The sequence below is a fragment of the Sphaeramia orbicularis genome, chromosome 5, assembly GCF_902148855.1.
Source record: "Sphaeramia orbicularis chromosome 5, fSphaOr1.1, whole genome shotgun sequence".
In the NCBI taxonomy this organism is placed as follows: domain Eukaryota; kingdom Metazoa; phylum Chordata; class Actinopteri; order Kurtiformes; family Apogonidae; genus Sphaeramia; species Sphaeramia orbicularis.
The window spans coordinates 28549721-28576092 of record NC_043961.1 but is presented as its reverse complement, the minus strand read 5'-3'; the positions used below and the strand labels follow the sequence as shown (position 1 = coordinate 28576092).

The following is a 26372-nucleotide window of genomic DNA, read 5'->3' as shown; positions in this document are numbered from 1 at the left end:
ACGGTTGTTTTGCATTGTAACAGGGCAGTCTGATCTTTGTGGTGGGAAAGATTGAAGGCCTGCTGATGGTGAGTGGACGGAGACACAATGCCGATGACCTGGTGGCCACCGCACTCGCTGTGGAGCCTGTGAAGACCGTGTACCGTGGGAGGTAAGGAGGAAAACACGTTCCAAAGCTGTGAAAGTGTTTCTACAAAAGAGGGGAAGTCGCTTTACAAGCAGCTGGTTCTTCTTTGTACAAAGTGCAGATGAATTCTCCAGTCCTCATGTGTGTAAAAGCATGACTCTTACTGTATCTCTGCTGACATCTGGTGGTAGTAAAGAAGTACAGCAGGACAAGTGTGTTGATGCAGATGAGAAATATCAAGATGCAAATGATCTCTGCTTTTGGCCTCAGAATATGGCATCTCCTGTGTATGTAATTATTATAATTAGTTTTGCATGTGTGTTTGTTTCAGGATTGCAGTGTTTTCAGTAACAGTCTTCTATGATGAGAGGGTGGTGATTGTGGCGGAGCAGAGACCAGATGCCAGTGAGGAGGACAGCTTTCAATGGATGAGCAGAGTGCTTCAGGTAAATCACCTCATCATCTCTCAAATGGTTTTGTTATGAAGCATCTTCTCTACAAGTCACACATAATGTAAACTACACTCACTAGCTTGGCTTCTCTAAAAAAAAAAAAACATGAACTCCTATGAAAACAGGAACTGTGAAATTTTGGGGAATCACAAAAAAATTTACATTCTGCTACTTTTTTTTTTTTTTAATTTTTCCTGACCTTTTTTTATCATTATTGGCTATTACTGATGTACAATTAATGTGCTATTCTTCTTAATATCAATAATAGTACGTTTATAATGATGTGTTTTTATAATATTGAAATATTTTCAGAAATGGAAAATTAAAAGAATGAAAATGGAATAGAAGTTTGACTTTAATTTCAAAATCTACAAATGGAAGCAACTCTCTCTCTCTCCAAGTCTCAAAACACTTCCTGAATAAAACTAGTAAAATTGGACCAAATTTGAGTCACTAATGAACAAAAATTAAATCAGAAGTGCTAGTTTGCTACAGTTTTCATGATCATCTTAAGATGCAGAGTCAACAGTCAAGGCAGGTTTATTTATATAGCACATTTCATGTACAAGACAATTCAAAAACTCTATTCAAATGCAGCTGAGAACAGGTGGGTCTTTAACCTGGATTTAAATAAACTGAGTGGAGGTAGAAGGGGGAGAAGACATTCATATCATTTACTTAACAGTACTAATTCAGCTATGGAAAATAATCTAAAGAATACTCAGGGCTGTATAAAAAATTCTACTCATTGAAGTGTTAGCAACAAACTATAGTGGTATAGTAAAAGTACTAGTTCCCTCTGAATGACATATTACATTGGTCTACAAGCAAAATGCCTCTGGAGCAAAAGTAGTGAAACTCTGAATTTGGATGACTTATAGAGGAAAAAGTGCTTGTTGGCTTTAGATTTCAATAGTATTGGGTCCAAACTGGAAATAGTGAATATTTGTCTCTTAGGTAGTAGTTCTACTTCAAACACTGTCTGTACATCCAAATACATTCACTTTTCACATTACTTTTTTTGAATATTGCTTATCTATTATACTGTATAAATGTACAGTATATAAACATATGTATACAGTATATGGAATAATTCTTAATCATGTATCTGGACAACACTAGCCAACCAGCACTTTTGCCAATTCGTCTTATCAAAATATGTAAGCTCTAGTGCATTTTAACTCTGAAGCTGATAATTACTAAAACTGGAGACAACTGTTGCAGACAAAGTGGTTAATATATGTTATTTCTGTCATTTACAAGAACATAAAAGTGAGCTCACCTTGAAACTGTTATATAGTTCACACATTGGCTTCAGTTTTACACTGAAATCCCCTTTCAACTAAACCTCTGATTCCAAAGTCATTATAATCTTTAATAAAAGTTTTGGAAATTGTCTTATTCTTGCATGTTTTATCTTCTTTGTAGGCGATCGACAGCATCCACCAGGTGGGCCTCTACTGTCTGGCTCTGGTCCCAGCCAACACCTTACCTAAAACGCCCCTGGGTGGGATCCACATCTCAGACACCAAGCAGTTCTTCTTAGATGGAAACCTGCATCCGTGCAACATCCTCATGTGTCCCCACACGTGTGTCACCAACCTCCCCAAACCCCGCCAGAAGCAGCCAGGTAGGTCAGGGACCTCTGTAAAACATGAAATGGTCTGATAGGAGAAGTTATCAACTGTTTTGCACTGAAGAGTTTATGAAATAAGAGCGTGGTCAGCAGTGTTATGTAACCTCCACAATCCAGTCTTTGGGAGGGTGGTATTGGTGTCACGATCCTGCCTGTAGCAAGTTTCAGCAAATGTTGTGCAATTTTCATTCAACAGAGCAGCATCTAACCCAGCAGGACTCTTGAAATGAACTCTAAATGCATTTGTTTTATTTTTTATGTATATGAGTCACAAAATAAAACTAGTCTTTACTTTTCTCTGTTCATTTTACTGCCAGTGGTTGATAAAGGTCTTGTCTCATCCTGTGAATAATTATAGTTGGTGTAGGCCCTGCGTCTGTTATGGTTGGAAACTTAGTAGCAGGGAAGCGGATTGCCCAAGCTGCAGGAAGGGACCTCGGCATGATTGAAGACCAGGATCTTGTCCGGAAGGTAATATGACAAAACGCTCCCACTTCTGACCAGGCCTTTTTTGATCCTTGATGACTGTTTCTTACATCCAGGGACTCATCAGAATACTTGTGCACACATTGGACCAGATCTACTAAAATCCCAATTTGCGTGTACTAATTTGCGTGAGATATCTAGAATTTTGTGTGTGAGGTTGAACCATGGTTTGCGGGTGATTTACAAAGATTGCTTGAGCAAATTACAACAGGTGCAAAGTCTTGGAGACCACCCTATTTAAATGAGGATTTTTTGTGCGCTACTGGAGACAGTACGCTGGAAAAATTGCTCTGGGATACACCAGCGGCTGGGGCTCAGCTGGTAGAGCGAGTCGTCCAATGACCAAAGGGTTGGCGGTTTGAATCCTGGCTCCAACTGTCAAAGTGTCCTCGGGCAAGACACTGAACCCTAAATTGCTCCCAGTAGGGCGTGGCAGCGCCTTGCATGGTAGCAGCCACCCACTAGTGTATGAGTGTGTGTGTGAATGGGTGAATGTGAGGAATTGTAAAGCGCTTTAGGCACCATGAAGGTACATAAAATGTGCTTTATAAATTCAGTTCATTTACCAGCATTAATGGTAACAGCATGACTCATTCATTCAATTATCTCTCATTTTAGAGGTGGGGGGGCCGTGGGGGTTGTTAGATTGACTGTCAGGCACACACACTGTAGCCTAATGTCGGTGCATATTTTTAATCACAATTGTCAGATCAAGTGGAAAAGAGTCCCATAAAGTGTGTGTGTGTTTCTTCCGTCATTCCAAAAATGTTCACACAAGGGTGAAAAATGCGTTCCCTGCATCTCATTTCATCATTTTGATGTCTCCTTTTTGCGACAATAACCACTTCCATGTGTGTGCAATTACGCATCCAAACCGTTTGCACCTCCCTTTGATACGTGTTAAATATAGACGCAGTTTCTATGAGCAAAACTGCTTTCAGGTTTGATAAATCACTTTGCGTGTGCTAAATTAATGTATTTACATTTTCTCCTCCCAGCACACGCACAATTGCATGTAAACGCCCCATTTTCCATATTCATTATGGCAAACGCACTAACTGGATGCAGACACGCTATTTTGCACCTTTGAAAGATGCAACCCTTAGCGTATACTGTTAGTAAATCAGTTTGTACAGTTTTTTGCGTGTGCTATGAGTTTGCACATGTTTTTATACACACATACCTTTAGTAGATCTGACCCATTGTGTTATGGTATCAAATAGTTGAGCATGTTTTAAAATAGTGGCAAAACAAGAAATCTGGACTCTTCTCTCTTTCTGCTTCCGTCTTTCACTGGATTTAGCTCTGTATGTGGCCCACTGTGATGGTAAGAGTCATAGCAAAAACTGGAAACTTCCCTTTACCCTTGTTTTTTTTTTTGTGGTCATGCTTTAATGTAAGCCTTCTGTTCTATTTTAGCGCTTGTGTTTAAATGTAACACAAGTAAAAAAAATTGCATGTTTGTTATTAATTTGTATTACAAGATATGCTGCCCTTCTTGAGCTTTTCAGCGATCCCTGGTTCCTCTGCACTTGTACCTATCAAACCCTAAATTATAGTTCATTACAGTAAGTGCTGGGTTGGCTCACAGTACATGGTATAAATTTCTTGCACGTTGGCAAGTAATACTTTATGCTAGACAGCCATCTGCTGAGGAATGTACTTTATTTTGTTTTCTTTGGTCCATCTGCACAAACCCTCCACCCTGTATTTGCCCTCCATGGTTGTGTCTGTATAATGTTTATAGTTTATTGAAGTAGACACTCATAGTACAAAATTTGCACCTAATTATTTCTTTTCCTTTCACTTCAGCATCAGTATTTGACAGAGGCTCTGCACTGGAGAGCGCAGACAGATCCAGACCATGTCCTCTATGTGCTTCTCAATGCTAAGGTACCTGTTAATGCACAGATGACAGCAGTATATTGTAATGTGTATTGCAGCTTATGTTTTTGTTGACCTTATATCTGTTGCATATTGCTCTTTCAGGGTGTCACAGTGGGTACGGCCACCTGCGTCCAGCTTCACAAGCGAGCAGAGAAGATTGCTGCAGCTCTGACTGAGAAAGGCAGCATTAATACTGGAGAGAACGTGGTGCTGCTCTATCCTCCAGGTGGCATCCTGGCTTTGTCGCTCCCACTGAGATGACATTCTGTGAAACAATTACATTTTTTAATCAAAATCTGCTATGTTTCCCTCAGGAATCGACTTGATTGCCTCTTTCTATGGCTGTCTCTATGCTGGATGTGTTCCTGTAAACGTCAGACCTCCACACCCTCAGAACCTGGCAGCCACTCTGCCTACTGTCCGCATGATTATTGATGTAAGTGCATGTGTGATTATTGATGTAAGTCCATGTGTGTGTCTCACATGTGCTTAACTGTGTGTGGCTATGGATTGGTGTATGTGTGTCCTCTTATATAATGCCTCCTATCATGCCTTTTTTAGTTGCTTCATGAGGATAATATTATTAATAACCTTATGACACCTATAAGACCCTTCCACCTACAATAACAACACCAAAACATAAATATTCTAGGTCACAGATCAAGCTGTTAAATGTATTTAATTATATTGTAATTCATTCAATTATAGTGTAATTCATTTTTCTTTAAATTCCTAATGCTATATTAGTTTTGGCATCTTAGCCCCAGTATGAACCAGGCAAATCAAACATGGATTATCTTTGTATACATTCTTCTGGCTCTCCTATTCAAGTAAATCATGTCTGTGTTTTGTCTTCAGGTCAGTAAAGCAGCGTGTATCCTCACTACTCAAAATCTCATGCGAACCCTGCGTTCCAAAGAGGCTGCTGCCTCTGTAAATATTAAAACATGGCCAACAATCATTGATACAGGTGAGAATTCAACTGCTTCTCATTTCCAGGCTTCATCATGTGTGTAATGAAATCCCTTATTTTGGTTTAACAACAGGAGTTTTAATCCTTCTGAGTCACATAACAGTGAATAGACACCACTGCAATTTAAGTTTCTTTTAACACAACCTCTATGTGCACTTTTTCTGTGGTAGAAAATACATTTTCATGGGTGTTATTCCTATTTTCTATTTTTGCCAAGTATTTGTGATGAGAATGAACAATTCACTCTTGAGTCAGAACCAGTAGGTAGTGAGTCATAGTTGGTTTTATAAGATATAAAGTGCCACTTTTGTGCCACTTTTGTGCCACATTTCAGAAGCTGTGTTTCCAGCAGTAAAATAAACAGGAAGTGGGATGTTTCTCTTCATTGCTTAAATGCTTCAGTATCAAAACATCTCATTTGATAAACACTTTTTGTTGGTTACTGCTGTGAACTTTACTGCATTATCTCGTGTTTTGTCTTTTATCTGTTTTTTTGTAAAGCTCTTACTAACAATGTATATTTTGCACAACCGATAAATAACACACTGCCAAAACTTCTGTGAACATAAGATACATATAGAATTCGTTAGTTATTGCGTAACGTTAGTCATTTTAGCCAATACTTCTAAAATATGCACTGCTCTATTTGCAGATGACCTTCCTCGCCGTCGGCCTCCACAGATCTATAAGCCTCCCACTGCAGAGATGATAGCTTATCTGGACTTCAGTGTCTCCACTACAGGCATGCTCACTGGGGTCAAGGTAAGACACTTGGTACTTATGCTGCGTTTCCACTACATGGAACCAGCTCGGCTCAGCTTGACTCGACTCGGGTAGCAGGTCCTATTCCTGGAGACCATTTCCATTACAGCACAGGTGTCAAACTCTGGTCCTCGAGGGCCGGTATCCTGCATGTTTTGGATGTTTCCCTCTTCCAGCACACCCGACGGTCGTTATCAGGCTTCTGCAGAGTTGGATAATAGGCTTATCATTTGAATCAGGTGTGTTGGAAGAGGGAAACATCTAAAACATGCAGGATACCGGCCCTTGAGGATCTGAGTTTGACACCCCTGCATTACAGGATAATACCAACTTTACAGTACCTGGACATCATAGCGATGCAGCGCGTTACTTCCGTGTTGTCTGCTCAGAGTTGCTGATAAACTCACTTGTTGCATGTTGTCTCGTCAACCTCACGTTGAATTTTTACATCTGAACCTCCTCGACAAACCGTGGTGTAATTTTGTGGGCTGTCATCATGTGTATTAACCTACCACTATATGTACTGTCAACTTCCGCATCTGTTTTTGTAAGACGGCGGGTCACAGAGACAACTATTGGACCAATCAGTTGTCTGCAGTGTTTACGCGTCACCTTTTAGTATCTGGACCCCAGTCCTGGAACCTCGTCGGAGGTGATACCAAAAAACTAGTACCAGGTACCAGATTCCAGGTCCTTTTTTGTAATGGAAATGCAAAAAGGCTGAGTCGAGTCGAGCCGATACCATGTAGTGGAAACGTGGCATAAATGTCTCTGAAAACTCCCAAATATTGGATGTACAGATATGGATTATATGCGGATATAAAATGAATCAGAATTCTGCTTTATGGCCTGGTCTGAGTGAAACTATTGTCAACCACCTATGCAGCTTATCTGAGTTGACCTTTGACCTAGGCTATTTCCTTTAGACCCTTGTCAATGACAGACAAGTAAATGTGAACACTATCCTTTATAAAACTACTTTTCTGCACTAATTTCTGCTAATGACTGCTTTTACATTAACCAGATTGTACTATGAAACAGAGCCACAAACCATGTTTTAAAGAAAGAAATTCAGGCAGTTTCTCTTATTTCTATGATATGATCACAATCTCCAAGTATTTCTATAAATGCCAGGGGTCATTTGACTGTAAGATATATATATATATATATATATATATATATATATATATATATATATATATATATATATATATATATATATATATATATATATATTCAAAGATATTTTGCTGTCAGTTCACTAGATGCACAGGATATACAGAGAATTATGACACTGTTTCTCTCTCACCTTGCTACTTAAATGCTATGCAATTAAAAAAAAGAGGTAAAAAATCTATTAGCAATAACAGCAGTAGTGCAATACAGTAATGGTTATGAGCTGAAGAGCTGCATAATGGAACAAAATAATTATAAGAAGATAAAACACAAAAACATATAAAACTTGATCAGCAATCTGCCAATTTCACATTTAATCACATATAACTGTGTGAGTGAAATTCACTTGTGATGTTTTTAATGTGTGTTCTTGTTTGTGTCAGATCTCACATGCAGCAGTCAGTGCACTTTGCCGTTCCATAAAGCTACAGTGTGAACTGTACTCCTCTCGCCAAATAGCCATCTGCCTGGATCCTTACTGCGGTCTGGGATTTGTCTTGTGGTGCCTCGCTAGGTATGGTAAACCACCCTGCATTACACACACATACAAAGAATATAATGGTTTGTGTTCTATTCACCTTCGTCTTTTTCGTGTTCCTTACAGTGTTTACTCAGGTCACCAGTCCATTTTGATTCCTCCCTTTGAGTTGGAGACTTGTCCTTCTCTGTGGCTGAGCACACTAAGCCAGTATCGTATAAGAGACACTTTTTGCTCTTATTCTGTTATGGAGCTCTGTATAAAAGGCCTGGGAACACAGACTGAGTTACTCAAGGTGAGAATCATGAATCATGACACAAATGCAGCATGATCTTTCTCATAAATGTGAACACTCACTGTCTGCGTTGTAGGCCCGAGGTGTGAACCTGTCATGTGTGAGGAGCTGTGTGGTGATAGCAGAGGAACGGCCTCGTCTGGCCCTCACACACTCCTTCTCCAAGCTGTTTAAGGATGTCGGGCTTTCATCCAGGGCCGTCAGCACTGCTTTTGGCTCCAGAGTTAACCTGGCCATCTGTCTGCAGGTATGCCATACAATCTGGACACACACAGAAGTCCATGGTAAATACTACTGTGATTAAAAACCAGTGTATGTGCCTGCTCCTTGTGTTTCACAGGGCACTACTGGTCCTGATCCCTGCACTGTGTATGTGGACATGAAATCCCTCCGCCATGACAGGTGAGAATGCATGGATCATTAAGATCAACACTTATACTGTGTATGTGAAGGTATTATCTCATGAGTATGTGTCTAAGGTATGCTTAGAAATAAATTATACAATTCAGATTCAGTTGTCATGATTCAGATTCAGTTTTTGGTGGCACATATTTCAGTCCATACATTTTTTTTCTATATCTTTCTCTCTTGTCCTTAAAATGATTAAATTAAAATTAAAAAGACTATAAATCTGTACTGAAAGCTACTATCCGTGTACTAAGGGATAATGCACAGCAAGTCAGTCATTACCAGGAGCTATGCTTACTAAAGTAATGAATAAATTGCCAAAAAAATTGATGTAAGAAATTATTTTATTGATTTAAAAATTGTATTACTTCCTCTAAAACCACTTCTCTTAGTTCAAATACATCTAACTGTTGCACAATAACAATTGGAAGTTGCAAGTGTATATAGCAAAGCAAAAGTGTGTTATTCATAGCAGGGGCAATCTAGCAATATAAACAATACAGAAATAACAGACTGTAGAATTCTGTCATTGACCCATAAGAATAGAGTTCACCCAAGCCATGTAATGATTTAAAATAATAAGTGCAAGTTAAAACTGTATTCAATAGTGCTGTGTACTTGTGTATGTTTGCAGAGTCAGGCTGGTGGAGAGAGGTGCACCTCAGAGTCTTCCTTTAATGGAGTCTGGCAAAGTGAGATATTTAATTTCTAATCCTGTTGAGGAGATGAAGTGATACATGTTTAAAGTGTACACTAATACACAGTATGTCTCTGTTCCATCTTCAGATCCTGCCAGGTGTTAGAGTGATCATAGTAAATCCAGAGACCAGAGGTCCACTGGGTGATTCTCATCTCGGAGAGGTGAGACAGTGACATTATAGTATCTCTAAATAATCACAAAGGCTTTTGCTCCTTTAAAAGAAGCTGTGACCCAGTGTATTCTTCCCTCTCTCAGATCTGGGTGAACAGCCCCCATAATGCCAGTGGCTACTACACTATCTATGGAGAAGAGAGTCTTCAGGCTGACCACTTCAACACTAAGCTCAGCTTTGGAGACCCACACACCTTATGGGCCAGGACAGGATACTTGGGATTTGTAAAGAGGACTGAGCTTTTGGATGCCAGCGGGGGTAAAAAAAAACCCAAACAAACTAAATTCAAACCTTGGCTTCAGAAAGTCATCTTATGGAGTGATAGATTATACAATATTTATGTGTGAATAAAATCCTTTCAAATTGAACTTAGCTCATTTAAAGCCACTTCCTTATAACTCTACTCTGTGGTTTTCCTTTTTGATTATGTTTCCTATATCTGTTTTCTCAGATCGACACGATGCTCTCTTTGTGGTGGGCTCACTGGATGAGACCTTAGAGCTAAGAGGACTGCGTTATCACCCTAATGACATTGAGACCTCAGTATCCCGGGCTCACCGCAGTATTGCTGAGAGGTGAACATTCTCTCATTCTATTTTATGTAAATGATGACAAGTGATACCGTGTAAACTTAAGATTTGTTGCGACATTCATATGTACAGTAAACAACACTAAAAGCCTATTAGCCTCTGTTATATTTCTGTTGATATTGCTGATTGTGAGCTTGACCTAGGTCTCATTCACTCACCTCCAGTTCTACAGGAGCAGAAAAAGACACAGAAGAAAAGACAAAGGTGGAAAGTTTTGTCAGGATTGTTTTTGACAGGACTTTGCTCTCAGTCTCTCTGTTCTTGTTGTTCCCTACAGTGCTGTGTTTACATGGACCAACCTGCTGGTGGTGGTTTCAGAGCTGTGTGGTTCAGAGCAGGATGCGCTGGACCTGGTGCCTCTGATAACCAACGTGGTCTTGGAGGAGCACCACCTCATTGTGGGTGTGGTGGTTATTGTTGACCCTGGGGTCATACCCATCAACTCTAGAGGAGAGAAGCAACGCATGCACCTCCGAGACTCGTTCCTCGCCGACCAGCTTGATCCCATTTATGTTGCTTACAACATGTGAGAGGTGGTGGTGGTGTGGGTTTGGTAAGACAGAATCCAGGTTGGATGTTACAGCTCCGTCATCACGGCTTCTATCCACTGGCTTGGCAGAGAGGCAAAAGCATGAACCACACATTCATCCATCCAGCCCTGTGTGACACCAGCATATCTCTGCCATGTCTGGGGTTGTTCACTGTGTTTTGCAAATGAGACAGAAGCACTAAGATCGAACTGTCAGGACTGCTCTGATGCACATGACATAAAAAAAAAAAAAAATCCTTGTTGCACTTCATGGGGAAAGGGTGGAGCAACACATCAACATCACTTTTAAAACACATCTATATTTATGTCTTCATTAAAAAAAAATCTACTCTTCTTACTCTCATAAACCTCTTAAATCACTTTTCCTTCAGTGTCTGCAGTTTTCAAGAGCTGCTAAATGAAAATGATTTTACATGCTGCTTTTAAACACACAAATGCATGCAACTGCTGCCCGTGTCATTTCTCACACACATGGTCAAAGAACAGAGGGCACATGAAAGCAGATTGTGAAATGCACCTGGTCTCGGCCTGTGCACATTATTTAAAAAGCTGATATTCTCCCATGATACTGAAGCCAAATAGAGTGTCTCAACTTTCCTTCCCTAATATATTTCCTGCCTTACAAAACTTTAGCCATACATTCCTATCATAATTTGTAACAAATCTGTTAGTAATTATTGTTTTTTCTCCTTTGGATTTCAAAAATAGTGGAAATCATGAGCGATATTCAAACGGATTAAAATAAAAGAAGAAAGAGGCTATATTCTGTACTGTAACTATAAAGTCCTCTTTGTATTTTAGATACTGTATGTTACTGTAAAGATATTTTTAACTGTATAAATGTATAAATACTTGACTCATCTCACAGTTGACGGTTTCTGATTAGTGAACCTCACTGGGAGATGATAATAGTAGCAGAAAGAAGAGTGTAAATAAGATTTAACAGTTTTGACAGTACTTTTAAAGTGGAATATTAGTTGTGTAATGGAGGGTAAAGATGATTAATTGTGTCAGGATAGATATAACATTGCACTTTCTGAAATTTGTCTATTTTACTATAACAATGAGGCATTATAACTGTAACAGTTCAGGAGCAAATATTACTCTGAGGGATCTTGCTTGTTGAGGAGCTTTGAGAGTTTGGTTGGGCTATCAGTAATACTGCTATGAACCAGATATGATGTTAAAGCATGTGAAGAGAAGGTCTAAACCAATGTTACGACTGTTTCCAGGCTATCAGGTTATTTTGTAAAGTCACACAAATAGGCCCATAACTGTCCATCAAATACCCATTACCTATGTACTTTGTATTGCTAGGCAGTCATCCCCCTCTCAACATTGTACTGCATTGGAGCAACTATTTGAGAGTTTGGCCCTTTCCTTTTCCTCTTTATACTCAAAGTTCATAGAAATGTGTTTTGTCTTTGTGCAAGTTCATAAAAATTACTGTAAATTCCAGCAAAATTGTTGTTTACTGTAAGTCTGTCCTCAATAGAGGCAAGTCATCATCTATCTGATTATTTTGTGTTCAATCACTGGATTTGTAAGCACTTATGAATGCAGTTGCAAAACTGAGCCTCGTCTGAAACCCTCTTGATTGGCAAATAAAGATGAGAAGAATTTATTAGATAAACTGTAAAGCATAAAGATGTACTTGCAAATTGTATGTGGTTTGCACAAACGTGCTTGTGCTAAAATACTGTGTTTCAGTGATGAACACTTATGTGAACATGTAAATAGATTTCTTTTTCGTATCTTTTGGACTTTTACAATTGTAGATGTGTCCCATAATACCATTAATTCATGCCAACATTAGAAACATGTTTAACCTGAAAAGAAATAATAGACTTATACAAAGTAAACAGGAATATTAATGAATGCACTTTGCCCTGGTGGTAACAATAGGTTTCTACAAAACCTGTGTCAACTCAAAGATTTAGTGATGCACTCATTTATTCACATTTCATGTAATATTAACATATGTTAATAATTTCAAGAATATGTTTTTTCTTCTTATTTTGGTTTTTCCCCATTTATTAAATCCACTTAAAAGAAATACAAATAGCACTGCGTCTTAGCTTTAACATTGCATTTTACATTTGCAGGGGATTGTTTGCATGAGTCAGTCAAGCACAAGAGGAAATCAGCTTGATATACACGTGGAAAAGATGTGTATGAAATTGTATATTCAGGGAAAAAACTCAAATAAAAAACAGGGATGGACTTTGTGGTCCCTCAGTGCAATCTGTGAATGATACCCATAAAATGTAGATGTTTGTCAAATCAAATTTCCTTGTAATTCAGACATTGCAAATGGTGCAAGCAAAAAGAGGCAGCCGGTGTCCATCTACCATCTACCTGCTACACTGGGAAGCCTGTACAAGGGCTTCCTTTGTTTTCTGTAGTTTTTCTCAGTCAGAGTTCTTCTACACTATGCAATCCCAACGACAGTGCAGTTTAATTTCAAAGCTTGCACAGTCTGGTGAAATATACATGATGCTAATACATTTTGTAATAACTAAAAACAGAAGACTGATGAAATTTAACCAGTAGTGTACTTAAGACTGTATTCATCTCTCTTTGAGTTGTTCTATTGATATGTTGTGTATGCACTCTTGGTATGTTGTATATTAATTATTTTGTGAACTCTAAACTGGTCTATGAGGGTGTGACCCACTGATAAATCTTTAACCTGCTAAGATCCAGTAGTGAGTATTTTGTCCATGTTTGTGGACAAGAATTCCACCACTTTATAACAAAAAGCTGTCCACTGCAAAGGACATTTATGTAAAGAAAAAATGTATCTGGAAAACATTGTTGCATCGTGCTGTTTTCGCTCAAGACAATTTTTTCATGCAGAAACTTGCACTGTCCTGGGTCTCAGGAGGTTAATGCTAGAGAGGTATTTTAACCCAATTCAGAAATTAAAGGTGGAACACCCTTTCCCATTTTTCCCCACTTATTTTCTATTTTGGTTTGTTGTACTTTGTTTTATACTTTATGTAAAAGTAATTCAGAATGAATAAAACCATTTAATCATATAATAGCCTCTGTAGTTTATTGTATTTGTACAAATCAACAGTAAAAGCGCACATTGTACTGTTTATGTACTTGTTATATTTAAAATGTATTTACAACAATGCGGGTATTTAATATTGTTATGATTATTGTATTATTTATGTGAAGGCAGAGTAAGGGCTGGATCTTCTAAACACGTGGTAAAAGTATATCATTTCCTGAAAGTATAACAGAGAACTAGAGCAAGTTAGTATCATGAGTAGGATACAGAGCTACTGTGTGGTTTAATGAAACTTTTCCACTGTGTTCATCTGTTGCTCAAGCTGTTTTTAGTGAAACAAATTCTTTTTTACCAATCACAAAGCCTAAAGAAACTATTACGTAATACGTCTTTGCTCAGCAGCACCGCCCATTTCCTTTGGGGGGAAAAAGTGGTCAGCTATTTTTTTTAGCTGACATCTTTGTATTTTTAGCTGTTAGCAACTGTTGTCGAGTAACTTTTCCAAGTATTTCTTCTGACAAAGTATATACACGAATTCCACGCTGTGAACAAGAGCAGTTAAGAGGCTTGTGAAAGGTAAATTTCAGCTGGCTGAGCGGTATTTTTATGCTCGTCTCACTGTCTGCTCCGCTGTGGCGGTAATGGCGGCTGTTGCTTCGTCAACTCCTCGCCGTTTTACGAAAAGGGAAGGTGTAGTTAGCTTAATGGCTCCCCGTATCGCTGACGTCTATTGACGCGGTAACTTGCGTGCCAGTGACAGAGTTACACATATTTGCTCATTGAGACAAAAGCTCATCCATCCTGTGAAGCAGAGCGATGAAACTTGCCCCGTTTGTAGCTCAGAAACTGTTGTTTATTAAGGTTTAAACTGGTTAACATCCGTTTTACTGAACGTTAGCTGCCGTTGACTAGCAATGTTAACGTTAGTGTAGACTGCACTCACTTTAGCTGTAATGACCCATAACTTTGGGTTTCGGGTCTAACGAGTTGATTTGGATTGGATGTCTTGCTTTGTAACATTTTGCATATAAATTATGAGGGGAAAAGTTGAGACTGTCGGGCCTAGCTATGGGTCGTAACTCCAGGTTAGTTGCAACGGCTAATGAACCAAAGAGGAAGTCGATATATTGCTAGTTTGCTAAAACTCATCTGCTTAATGTGAGAAGAAGTATTCAGCTGATGGAGAATAATTGTGCATTGATATGGTTTAGCTCTGACGTCTTCTAAATGGCGTTAAACACTTTTAATGAACTAATGTTACAGGACAAGCGCACAGGCCACGGCGGAGCACAGCATATTAAAGGCAAACATCCCGCTACATACAGTTGTCTCACATTAGAGCCATTGTAAAAAAAAAAAGGTAATATTGATTTATTTGTTCCTAGTGACTATGGAAGAAGTACAGCAGGGCAGCAATGGCACTGAGTCACAGACTTCCACCATTCCCACTACCATCACAAACTCTCAGTTGACACAGATAGCCCAACAGGTAACTAAGAGATGTGTGTGAACATATTTAAGTGTCTCATAAAAGCTACTGCCTCAGCATCTCTTCAAGTGCTAATTCCACTTGTCCACTTTCCTCTAGAAATATTAGCTGAACACATACTAGAAAGTCTTATGAATGACTTCTTAGAACATCTTAGAACATTTACATATTAAATCAGTAATTTTTATTTGCATTACTAACTACATCTTAATTTGTATAAAATCAAATTGATTATGCTTTAAATATCTTATGGATTACAAATACATAAATTTCTACTGTTATAGCTTTTCACAAGGAAGAACATTTTAAATGATGTTGCAAAGAGTGTGCATGGCCAAGTGACTGCTTTGAATAATGTAAAAAATAAAAACATACTTTGCTCACTACATTATTCCATATGAGGAATTTTGTAGTTTTGGTGTCTTAGTTGTCTTCACCAGCTAAAATTATGGAATGAGAAGTTTCCTGACGTTTGACTGGTTGTTTAATTGAGACATGTATGGCTACACTGTTTGAAGCGTTTGTTAGTGTCTGTTACCTAATCCTTGTTGGGTTATGAGGAACTCTTTCAATTTCTCTTCATCTTATCAATGGAAAACATAGCCTATGTTTGGGGAATTTTCACTCACAGTCTCAGCTGACAGTATTTGGTTAAACTGATTTTCATCTTGTACGGAGTATCATACTGATTAAAAATGTCAATATTTGACTTTTTTTCTGGATTTAAACAAGGCAAATAAACATGTATTTCGTTGCTAGACCTGTATTATGTTCACTTGCAAACAATTGTATAGCTAATTTTTTCAAACTTTAAAAATTCAGTTTAGCATGAGGACAAAAACATAAATTTTTTTTTATTATTTGCTGAGACATTTGATATTAATCTTTGTTTTTGGCAATATCTATGTTTCATATTCAAATAGTCTCTGTTTTTTATGTGTTTTTGAACTGTGAATGCTTCTTGACATATTGTTTAAAAGATGTGTTGTGGATTTGATGTTGTTTTGGGTTTTTTAGATGTCACTGGGTGGTTCTCCTGTGACTGTCGTTCAGCTGCCATCCGGCCAGTTTCAGGTTCAAGGAGTGATCCAGTCAGCACAATCTTCAGTCATTCAGTCCCCTCAGGTGCAAAACACACAGGTTGGTCTTGATTCATTATGATAATAATTAAGGACGTAACGATTACCAGTATAACGATAAGCCGCGGTAAAATTCCCGACAGTTAGTATTACAATTTAAATTGTAATTTTCATGAAAACCGTGTTTGATTACCACACTTTGAAAACTCACTGATACTGCTCATTTCCTGGAGAAGCAGCAGCACTCCAGGCGCGCATGCGCAGTTTGCAATGTTTGGCCTCTGAAAACATGGCTGAAAGTGGCTGCATGGACAGTGCTCCGGAGATCGCTATTCCCGGATCCGCTCAAAAGTGTCTGCCTGCAGAACCACCACTGTGAAGTCCGTCCCTCTGCTCCTCTCGAGCTGCTCACACAGACCCGGTCCAAGCACACGCACAACCTGGTCCACTCATTGTGACATTGTGAATGATTTGATATAGAAAATGGTCAAACAAGCTCCACTGTGACCTGTCCAACTACTTTTTTCCCCCACTCAAAAAAACACTCAGGAATCAATAGGAGAATTGATAAGGAATTGGATTGGTAAGCAGAATCAACAATGGCATATTGATAAAATCCTATCAATTCCCACCCCTAGTGCAGATATCTCTCGTGGCCATAAGCTGCCATCTTTAATGTACATTTTTGTATGTTTAATGTTTATACTTTGATATTTTAATGTTTCTGCCAACAGAAAGTACATTGTGTGTGTTATTTTATTTGTTTTTGTCTTGTTGGGTTTTTTTTGTTTTTTTTTTCCAAAATACAACTTGATTAAATTATTTCAGTGTGTGTATAAGTACTTTTTGAACATTTTGAGCACATTTACACAATACCGCAATAATAATGATAACTGTGATAATTTTGGTCACAATAACCGTGATATGAAACTTTCATATCGTTACATCTCTAATAATGATATACATTTTCAGATATGCACTTTTTGTATTCACTGTTCTTTTGGGGTTTTTTTTAAGGCCCAGGGTTCAGATAGTGAAGATTCGCAGGACTCATCAGATAGTGGAAGCACAGCCCAAAAGACTAGAGAGATCCTGGCCAGAAGACCATCGTACAGGTAAAACAAAAACAAAACACTAAATACAATAACTTGTACAAATTATACAAATTTCTCTTCTTTTCCTCTGTAGAAAAATACTAAATGATCTTTCATCTGAGGAGGTGACGCACATTGAGGGAAAGGACAACAGCCCGGCATCCACAGGAGTAACAAGTGTTACAGTACCCACTACCCCAATCTACCAAACCAGCAGCGGACAGTACAGTATGAACTTTTCCTTTCAGTAGTACCAGGACTTCCACAGGGGGTATACTAACCTTTGTGTCACAGAATATTTTTTTTAACAATCCCCTTTAATACAGAACCTTTTGTGCAAATTTTCAGATAAGAATAAATTATATTTACCTATATATATATATATATATATATATATATATATATATATATATATATATATATATATTTTTTTTTTTTTTTTTTTTTTTTTTTTTTTTTTTTTACTATTAATGAATACTGTTAATGAAATTAAATCAAATAAATCAAATGAAAAGCACTTTTAAACAATAGTTGCAATCAAAAAAACTTATTATTGTTTGACATGATTCTTGTGTAGACAGTAAGATGAGTTAGTGGTGTTTCAGTTGACTGTGGACCTTTGAACAAGACAGTGGCATAAACTGTGATTGAAAAGTCAGGTTAGTCCTTGTGAGACTCGTACCAGTCCATGCAATGCCTATTCCATTTGGAAGAAGGCAAAGCATGACAGAAATTCTGAAAAGTATTTGACATAAACAGTCTAAGTCAATTAACAATTCTTACATTATATTAGGGCTGTCAAAATCAATGCATTAACACAGATTAATCCATCATTATTAATCTGATTAAAGGTTTTCATGCAATTAACCCATCTGTAGTGCAGAATGATTGAACGTCTCTGGCAACACATTTCGGGCAGTTTGTCCAAGTAGAGTTTGCGTCGTGCATGTACAAATGGGCAGTTGATCTGGTAGTGACAGGCAGCAGAACCACCCAATAAAGAAGGAAGACACTAAATGCGATTAATATAGATTAAAACTGAATGGAAAAAATAAATGGTGATTAATTGAAATTAATCCATAGCAACCATGTGATTAATCTGATTAAAGATTGTAATCATTTGACAGCACTAAACTATATACATCTTATTTCCCAGCTCAACTGGGGACCCAACTTTATTCAAAAGTCTGATCCACAGGTTCCTCCTTGAAGTGAATAAAAAATGTGCCCAGCAGTACAATGATATTAATTTCCACCACTGTAATTCATCTTATTTGTTCTGGCCTTCCTAATGTTGATACTGTCTCTGTTTTTTCTAGTTACCATAGCCCCTAATGGCACAATCCAGCTGGCGAGTCCAGGGTCAGAAGGGCTCCAGGGAGTCCAGGCTCTCACCATGGCCAACTCTGGTGGAGCCCAACAAAGCACCACCATTCTTCAGTATGCTCAGACACCGGATGGCCAACAGATACTGGTGCCTAGCAACCAGGTTGTCGTCCAAGGTGAGCCAGTTTTATTCGATACCGTGGTAACCTTTTACAAGTGGAGTCTGTAAGTGGCCAAGTTGGCTGGAAAATAAAGGTTTTTGTCATTCAGGCACACAGGACACTGTGTGGCATTGTCTTTTTGAGGGACCATGTGTACCACTAGTATCTGTAAAGTTTCAAGACTTACTTACCACATGATGCTTATTTTATAGCCTAATTAAGACCAGATAAACTGGTTACTGTCTGTTCAGTTTTCGGTTGACAGTTGTAGAAACAAGACAAAAAATACACTACATAAATATTACAAGACCACTGGCAGAGTCATGTGGGATTCAATGTTCACTTAAAAATTTCTACTGTCATCATTTGACTCTCAGGTGCAGGAGGAGAGGTGCAAACATACCAGATCCGTACAGCGCCCACATCCAGCTCCCTGCCTCAGACCGTGGTTATGACTTCTCCTATGGGCATATCTCAGACCAAGACGGACGATCCAACACTTAAGAGGGAAATCAGGCTTGCTAAAAACAGGTGCGTGTAAAGTTAATGTCTGGGATAGCCAAATATCAGTCTGAAATATATGTATTTTTAATATGTGAAACAACTATCATGAAAAAATAAAGTATGCACTAAAGAATAATCCTGGCAGATACTGGTGTACACTGCATCTACTGTACAGTGTTTTTTACTGAGTTTTATAGTTGTAGTATATGTCTACGCTCCATTGTTATGAATGTACTGAGCAACTAATGAATAATAAAATACATGCCATGTTTGCTTAAAACTGTTATTCATAGTATTTACACACTCTTTGTGGATATGGACCAATGAGTGTTTATGTAATCTAAGTGTTTTTTGTGACATTTTGTACCTAACTTTGTGATATACTTTGTACTCATTACGTAATCATCCAATGGACTAACAGCTGCTTTTTTTCCCTCCTTTAGAGAGGCAGCCCGTGAGTGTCGACGGAAGAAAAAGGAATACGTTAAATGTCTGGAAAACCGCGTTGCTGTTCTTGAAAACCAAAACAAGACCCTGATTGAAGAACTCAAAACCTTAAAAGACCTTTATTGTGTTAAAACAGGATAACCTGTTTGAAATAAAGGTTGAGAATTGATCATGGTGTGCTCAGCCATTTGGACATTACAGGGTTTCTGGGAACACTTCAGGCTGAGATTCTGCAGTTTTTTTTTTTACTCTGGTAATTAAAGTGACACATGTTGGCAGTGAGATATACTCAGAATAAACAAGAAATTGGCCATTTTTCCACCTGCTGTTTTTTTTTTTTTTTTTTTTTTTTTTTTGCTAATTCAGTAACATTTATAGTTGTACATTTTTAATACTGGGAAGTTTGAAATTGTGAGCTTTAACTTTGAGTGTCTCGGTTTCTAAATGTGTCCCTTTTCTTTATTCTTGTGTTTTTAAAGATGTTGCTGTTGGATTTTTTTTTTTTAATCTCCTGACGGCATCAACAGAATTTTAACTGTATGATTTATTACACAAACAATTCCTGTTTATTTTGTGAACCAACAATTCCTCTTATTTTCCCATAAGGAGATGTTACACTTGTCATTCCTTAGTTTTGTGCAATGGAATATAAAGGGCAATAGAAAAGATGACATTGAGTATGCTTTGTTTGGTCGTTTCTCGGCAGTTACTTAGACAATCAGGGAAAAAGCACATTGTCCAGGTAATATTTATTATGTACATCATGGGATGGGTGAGAAAGAAGAACAAGCAATTTATGAAATGTTGCTGATTGTGTAACAGAATAAATCTATTTTCACTCAATGTAGCTCTGTGGCTAACATACAGTACCTGTACTAATGAAATGTGCCCTGTTTTATACAACACATTTGCTGTGTGAACATTTTTGGTGTGAATTTGTTTGAAAAAGGATCATCTCCTTTGTGTTTGTGGGTCAAATTTGGACTGTTTGAGTTCATTAACTAACATTGAAAAATTTGCATCATCCACTATGTTTCATTATAGTACATAACTTTCATCATTCTTCAACTGTCCAACATGAAATATACTATTAGTTTCCCATAGGCACAATATCAGTATGCTTCATTGGAATTAAGCAATTTTCATTTTATACTATTATGAGATGTTGCTCTTGTTTTGTTGTTTTTACAATGTACTGTATTTTTCCATATAAACAATACAGAATTAATACCAGGTCAAATATGACCCCCAGAACCACATTTATTGTATTCAGTTGTTAATCAAGGTAAATGATGTTTTGCACATTACACTGAATGGTGAAGAAGTAATTAAGTAGTAGCACTCCTTTTAAATATAACATCCACAGCCGTCAAGTGTCCAAAAATGGTAAAAATGCTTTTATTATGTTCTTGTACAGGGCCAAAAGCTAAACTTTTAAAGATTTAATGTATAACATCAAAACTTAAACCATAACCTGCATTTAAGTCCAACAAGGACAAAATAAAAGTAGCCCCCTTTCCCTCCATTCATTTAATGCAGTATCCCATAATGTGTGGTCTGATCACCGGGGTGACATCAGGAGCCTCCATGTGTTTCAGGTGAAGTTGAGAGAAACCAGCTGCCTCTAGTTCCTTCCATGTTGCTCTGGTTAACATGCATCCAGCGCTGATGTAGTACCAGAGAGGCTCAAGCACATTCTGAAAGAAGTATGTCCAGGAGGATGGATCTGAGATGACATGTTCCAAAAAATAGAAGGCCCCACCCTGTAAGAGAGGGTCAGCCAAAATAGGTTATGGCAGGTCAATCAAATCGGATTCTTTAAACTGTAATAATGACAAGAATCAAACTATGGTTGTTACAGGTAAAACTAACAGTAACAAATCCTAATTAGACATTACAGATGCGAACTGACAGTTTCTGAGCTGAAAGTAATGGTCCCTATGTCTTCTTACATTATACATGACATTATACTTGACTACACATTTGTGTAGATGTCATGAATTTAAAATGTCTGAAATAGTTTCATTGCCTTAAATACAAAGATGAAAGTTGAAAATCTGTGTAAAAACTACTATTCTGTACTGCCTTTGATATCATGTTATCTGATATGAGATAGTATTATGTCACCAAGAGTGTAAAACTTATAGGTATATGTGTATATACTGTGTTCTCTACTACATGAGAAAATATGCCTGTTAGGTATTTGTCTTCTTCCTCTTTTCCTGATGGTGTGATACTTTACAGAAGGGCCCAAAGAAAACATAACTAGTCTATTAAAACTTCAGAGACAGAACTCCAAGAGCCCATACTAGTATTTGTAGAAAGCACACATTTAAACAGAAAAACAAGACAATAGGGGTCTCAAACATATGGCCCGTGGGCCAAACCAGCCCTACAGGGTATAATTTGTGAAATGCAAAATATTAACAAGAAAAGCACTTGGAGAGCACAGACCTCCACCAAGACAGATCTGCCCCCCCATCACCACCAAAATTTAATCATTTCCTGAAAATTCCATGAAATCCATCCATTACTTTTGAGTTATCTTGCACACACACAAACACACAAAGCAAAGCCATCACAATACCTCCTGACAGAGGTAATAATAACCAAGGGTGTCAAATTCAGTTTGGTTCAGAGCAGGGGTCACCAATCCTGGTCCTCGAGGGCTACTATCCTGCCTGTCTTAGATGTACCCCTCTTCCAGCACACGTGATTCAAATGATAAGCCTATCATCAAGCTCTGCAGAAGTCTGATAACGACCGTCAGGTGTGCTGGAGGAGGGATACACCTAAAACATGCAGGATAGTAGCCCTCGAGGACCAGGATTGGTGACCCCTGGTTCAGAGGCTAAATACAACCAAATGTGATCTCAAGTGGGCCAGACCAGTAAAATACTATCATAATAACAACCTTTAAATAATAATTAATAAATAATGACAACTACAAAATTGTCTCTTTTAGTGTAAAAAAGTAAAATTACATGCAAATATTCACATTTACAAACTATCTTTTTTTTTTTTTTGACAAAAAAAATGTGAATAACCTTAACAAATATGAACATTAGATATCTTCAGAGAAGTAAGACCAAGTTTACCAATGTTATGCCTGTTACTAAATATTTTGTGCATTAGTAAATCCACTGTGATCTGTAAGTTTTAAAGTACATGTCTAAATGGTAAACTGAGGCATAATATTAAATATAGCCTATGAAAACTGCATTTAAAAAAGAAAGAGAAATTTGAGGTTGTTCATGTTATTCACATATTTACAGAATACTTTGTAAATGTAATTTTTCTTTTTCCACTGTTATTATTTCATTGCTCTGACCCACTTCAGACCATATTGGGCTGCGTGTGGCCCCTGAACTAAAATGAGTTGACCGCCCCTGCTCCAAGTGTTTGATGACAAATGTATGAGAGCCAGGTTCAGTGGACTATCCTGGAGGGTCAGACTCACTGTTCTGAGAATGCGCCGGACCTCCTGCAGGACCTGCTGCACATTTCCCACAGAACACAGTACCAGTGTGCACACAACCACGTCCACAGAGCCGTCCTCTACGTCCTTCAAGTCCTCTCCGGAGGCAACTACAAACTGACCGTAGGTCAAATGGTTGTTTGCGTCCATGTTCATCCGCAGGTACACCTCGAAATGCGGGTTGGGGTCTGTACAGACCACCGTGCAGCCCTGCGGGTAGAACTGGAAGTTAGCGCCGCTGCCACAGCCGATCTCCAGCAGGCGAAGGGTCCCCGTCAGAGTTCGCAAATTTTGGCAAGTTTCGGAAAAGGTCTCTCTTCATTTCGTGCATTTTTTCGTTGTAAGAGAATGTTACATTGTAAGCCAGCCTAGGAAAAGCCCGTTTGTACACAGCATACAGGCCTGTGAGGTCTGTGAGATACAAAGGCAAAGTCAACGCTGAACAACATAGTCTGCATAATTTCATGACATAAAAGGTCATTTTTCTCCAGATCTAATCCAAAACAACCTTAGTGTGAGGCTTTTAGCAGATCAACAGATTACACTCCAGCTCTAATGCGGCTGTATTGCTCTTCTACCACAGGATGGCGCAAATGGACTGCACATTCTGCAGAAATGGACCACTCAAAACATGACCTCAGTGGATATAGTTCATAACAACTTTTTAATGATTTTCAAAGACAGGCACATAGAAATCCAACAGTAGCACAGTGGGACATGGTTTGGCAGTGATTATTTAGTGCAACACTGATTTATCAGCCTACAGGTGAAAAATGGAGTTTACATATTATTCACTCAAAATGCATCAAAATTAGTATCGTGCCGTCTAAGGTTTGTGCTAAAATAATTTGTCTTTACACAGCAACACTTAGGATATATATATTTTCAATATAAAAATAAAGAGGTTAGTATTAACACAATGGGTGTTATCTTTACTGGTGATTGATTACATCAGAGTACATAGTGCAGGAGAGGCTTTTTGTGCTTGGTATATTATTACACCAGTTGTGAAGGAGGCTTACTACTAAACTAATAAGATGCTTATTTTACAGCATAGCCTGTGATGTGTGGTTTGATTACAAAAATAAAAGGTGCTTCAATGTGTCTTAGTTTGAGCTCAGAGAATCCAGCCGCCTCCAGATGTTTCCATGTCGCCCGGGTGAGATCACATCCATCACCGAAGTAGTACCAAAAAGGCTGCAAAACATGCTGGAAGAAGTACGTCCAGGAAGAGGTGTCAGCTACGACATGCTCCATAAAAAAAAGGCTCCACCCTGCAACACATGCCAAGTCAAACCTTTAAGATGAATACATTCTGCATGTGTATTATTATGTACAGGCCAAATTTAAAACGCTGTAGATGGTGTAGATCAGGGGTGTCAAACTCCAGTCCTCGAGGGCCAGTATCCTGCATGTTTTAGATGTTTCCCTCTTCCATCACACCTGGAAGCCATTACATCATTATCAGGTTTCTGCAGAGCTGGATGATAAGCTGATCATTAATTGAACCAGGTGTGCTGGAAGAGGGACATATCTAAAACATGCAGGATCCTCAAGGACCGGAGTTTGACACCTGTGGTGTAGATGAAAACAATGGTTATTGTTGCCCAGTTAAGTTGCTTATGTCATTAGATTTTATGTATTTTTTTAAAATGTATTTTAACTGTGCATAACCTTCAGCACATGTTGCTTCAATACTTTCGTTAGAACTGTACACCTGCTATAATACTGCCACTAACATATTTTCATTATTTTTACTTAATCTTTTGTATACCTTATAAGTAAATCAATTAACTGTTTGGTCAGAAAATGGTGAAAGTGACTAAATATTCTCATTTCAGAACATAGAATCCTAGAATAGAGAGACAAAATTTTAACTGATTACAAAATCAATGTCACTTTCCTGCTTTAAGTTAAATGTTTTTAGAATGGACAAGAATCTATTTTGTCAGTAAACAAAAAATACCAATTGTCTTCACGTCCTTGAGTGGAAATTTCTTTATAAAAGGCTCATATTACATCTCACATTTAAGATCTTTTATACAAATTAATACAGCACAGATTCATGTTTTCTGACAAATATTTGTTTTAGGTGGGTGGTGATAATGGAATTGTGCAACTGTAAAAAAAAGTACACTTTGGGATCTCTGCTAAGGTACACTTGTATACACATGTAAATGATTAATTTATGGCTGTTAGTAAATGGACTGACAGGTGGTTTAACCTCTTCAGACCCAGTAATGCATTTTTGTCCTCTGAAGGGAATAAAAGTTTAACAGTTTTACTTAAAAAATGCTGTCTACTGCAAAGGACATTCCATGAACAAATGTATCTGAAGTAATTGTTAATTAAGACCACTATTTAATGCAAAAAGCCATAAGATTACTTTCCTGGGTCTAACATTACAGCCCCAACTAGGAACCAAACTGTGGTGTAACACTTGTCTGTGTGTGCATTTCCTATGGGATATTTGGACCCGTTTGTTTGGACAAATGCAGTGTATTTTTAGGCTGTGACTTACGGGTCTGAGTATACGGTGAGCCTCCCTCAGGGTCTGCGGGATGTTGTTGACAGAACACAGCACCAGGGTGCACACGACCACGTCCACAGACTCGTCCTCAACTGACCCCATGTCCTCCCCTGAAGCCACCACAAATCTGTCATATGTGAGGTGGCCATTTTCGTCCATGGATTTCTTCAGATATTTCTCGAAATGAGGGTTGGGGTCGGTGCACACCACCTTGCAACCCGGCGGATAAAACTCAAAATTAGTGCCAGTGCCGCAGCCTATTTCCAGCAGCGTCAGTTTCCCACTGGGCTTGAACTCTGACAGACTGCGAAACAGGTCTCTCTTCTTATCGTGCATTTTCTTGTTGTAGCTTGCAGATATTCGGTACAGACATATTGGAAAGATGCGTTTGTATATCTCATACATACCGAGCGCATGCATCAGATGCAGAGGTAAACATAACGTGTTGACCACAGCAGTGCAAAATTTCATTAAAAAAGTCATGTCCGCGGTTCCCAGCTACGCCACGACTGACACTGTGGAGTCAAAGCAAACCGTCAAGTTACCTTCAACA

The 26372-nt window shown here is 38.3% G+C and overlaps 3 protein-coding genes and 1 pseudogene across 9 annotated transcripts in view; 2 read left to right on the top strand and 2 right to left on the bottom strand.

Moving 5' to 3' along the window:
* dip2bb (disco-interacting protein 2 homolog Bb) overlaps positions 1–10672 on the top strand; it is a 65676-nt gene extending 55004 nt beyond the window's left edge. For 3 of the 5 annotated variants that reach the window (XM_030134659.1, XM_030134660.1, XM_030134658.1), the window contains 19 exons: positions 24–151; positions 459–573; positions 2008–2209; positions 2574–2686; positions 4005–4028; positions 4514–4594; positions 4691–4814; positions 4903–5024; positions 5447–5558; positions 6214–6323; positions 7883–8013; positions 8104–8272; positions 8349–8519; positions 8613–8674; positions 9315–9372; positions 9467–9541; positions 9636–9810; positions 10004–10127; positions 10420–10672. In XM_030134659.1, coding sequence (XP_029990519.1) covers positions 24–151; positions 459–573; positions 2008–2209; positions 2574–2686; positions 4005–4028; positions 4514–4594; positions 4691–4814; positions 4903–5024; positions 5447–5558; positions 6214–6323; positions 7883–8013; positions 8104–8272; positions 8349–8519; positions 8613–8674; positions 9315–9372; positions 9467–9541; positions 9636–9810; positions 10004–10127; positions 10420–10672 — 2349 coding nt within the window. The remainder of the gene's footprint in view (positions 1–23; positions 152–458; positions 574–2007; positions 2210–2573; positions 2687–4004; positions 4029–4513; positions 4595–4690; positions 4815–4902; positions 5025–5446; positions 5559–6213; positions 6324–7882; positions 8014–8103; positions 8273–8348; positions 8520–8612; positions 8675–9314; positions 9373–9466; positions 9542–9635; positions 9811–10003; positions 10128–10419) is intronic. The other 2 variants (XM_030134662.1, XM_030134661.1) reach the window with 1 other exon arrangement.
* Positions 10673–14107: 3435 nt separating this feature from the next.
* atf1 (activating transcription factor 1) lies at positions 14108–20654 on the top strand. Of its 3 annotated transcripts, none has more exons than XM_030134668.1 (8): positions 14108–14287; positions 15097–15200; positions 16218–16340; positions 17297–17394; positions 17468–17601; positions 18693–18875; positions 19238–19391; positions 19808–20654. In XM_030134668.1, exons 2-8 carry the CDS (start codon positions 15102–15104, stop codon positions 19950–19952), a joined length of 936 nt encoding a protein of 311 aa, XP_029990528.1. In that variant the 5' UTR covers positions 14108–14287; positions 15097–15101; the 3' UTR covers positions 19953–20654. The 3 variants fall into 3 exon arrangements, with proteins under 3 accessions (XP_029990528.1, XP_029990531.1, XP_029990529.1); XM_030134669.1 differs by lacking the exon at positions 14108–14287 and adding an exon at positions 14500–14796; XM_030134671.1 differs by lacking the exon at positions 15097–15200.
* LOC115419717 (methyltransferase-like protein 7A) lies at positions 20542–23870 on the bottom strand (annotated as a pseudogene).
* A 64-nt stretch (positions 23871–23934) lies between these two features.
* On the bottom strand, positions 23935–26372 carry LOC115419718 (methyltransferase-like protein 7A). Its single transcript, XM_030134672.1, is given in 3 exon segments — positions 23935–24551; positions 24554–24563; positions 25811–26372. Coding segments are annotated over 3 exon segments (723 nt in total). The 5' UTR covers positions 26303–26372; the 3' UTR covers positions 23935–24330.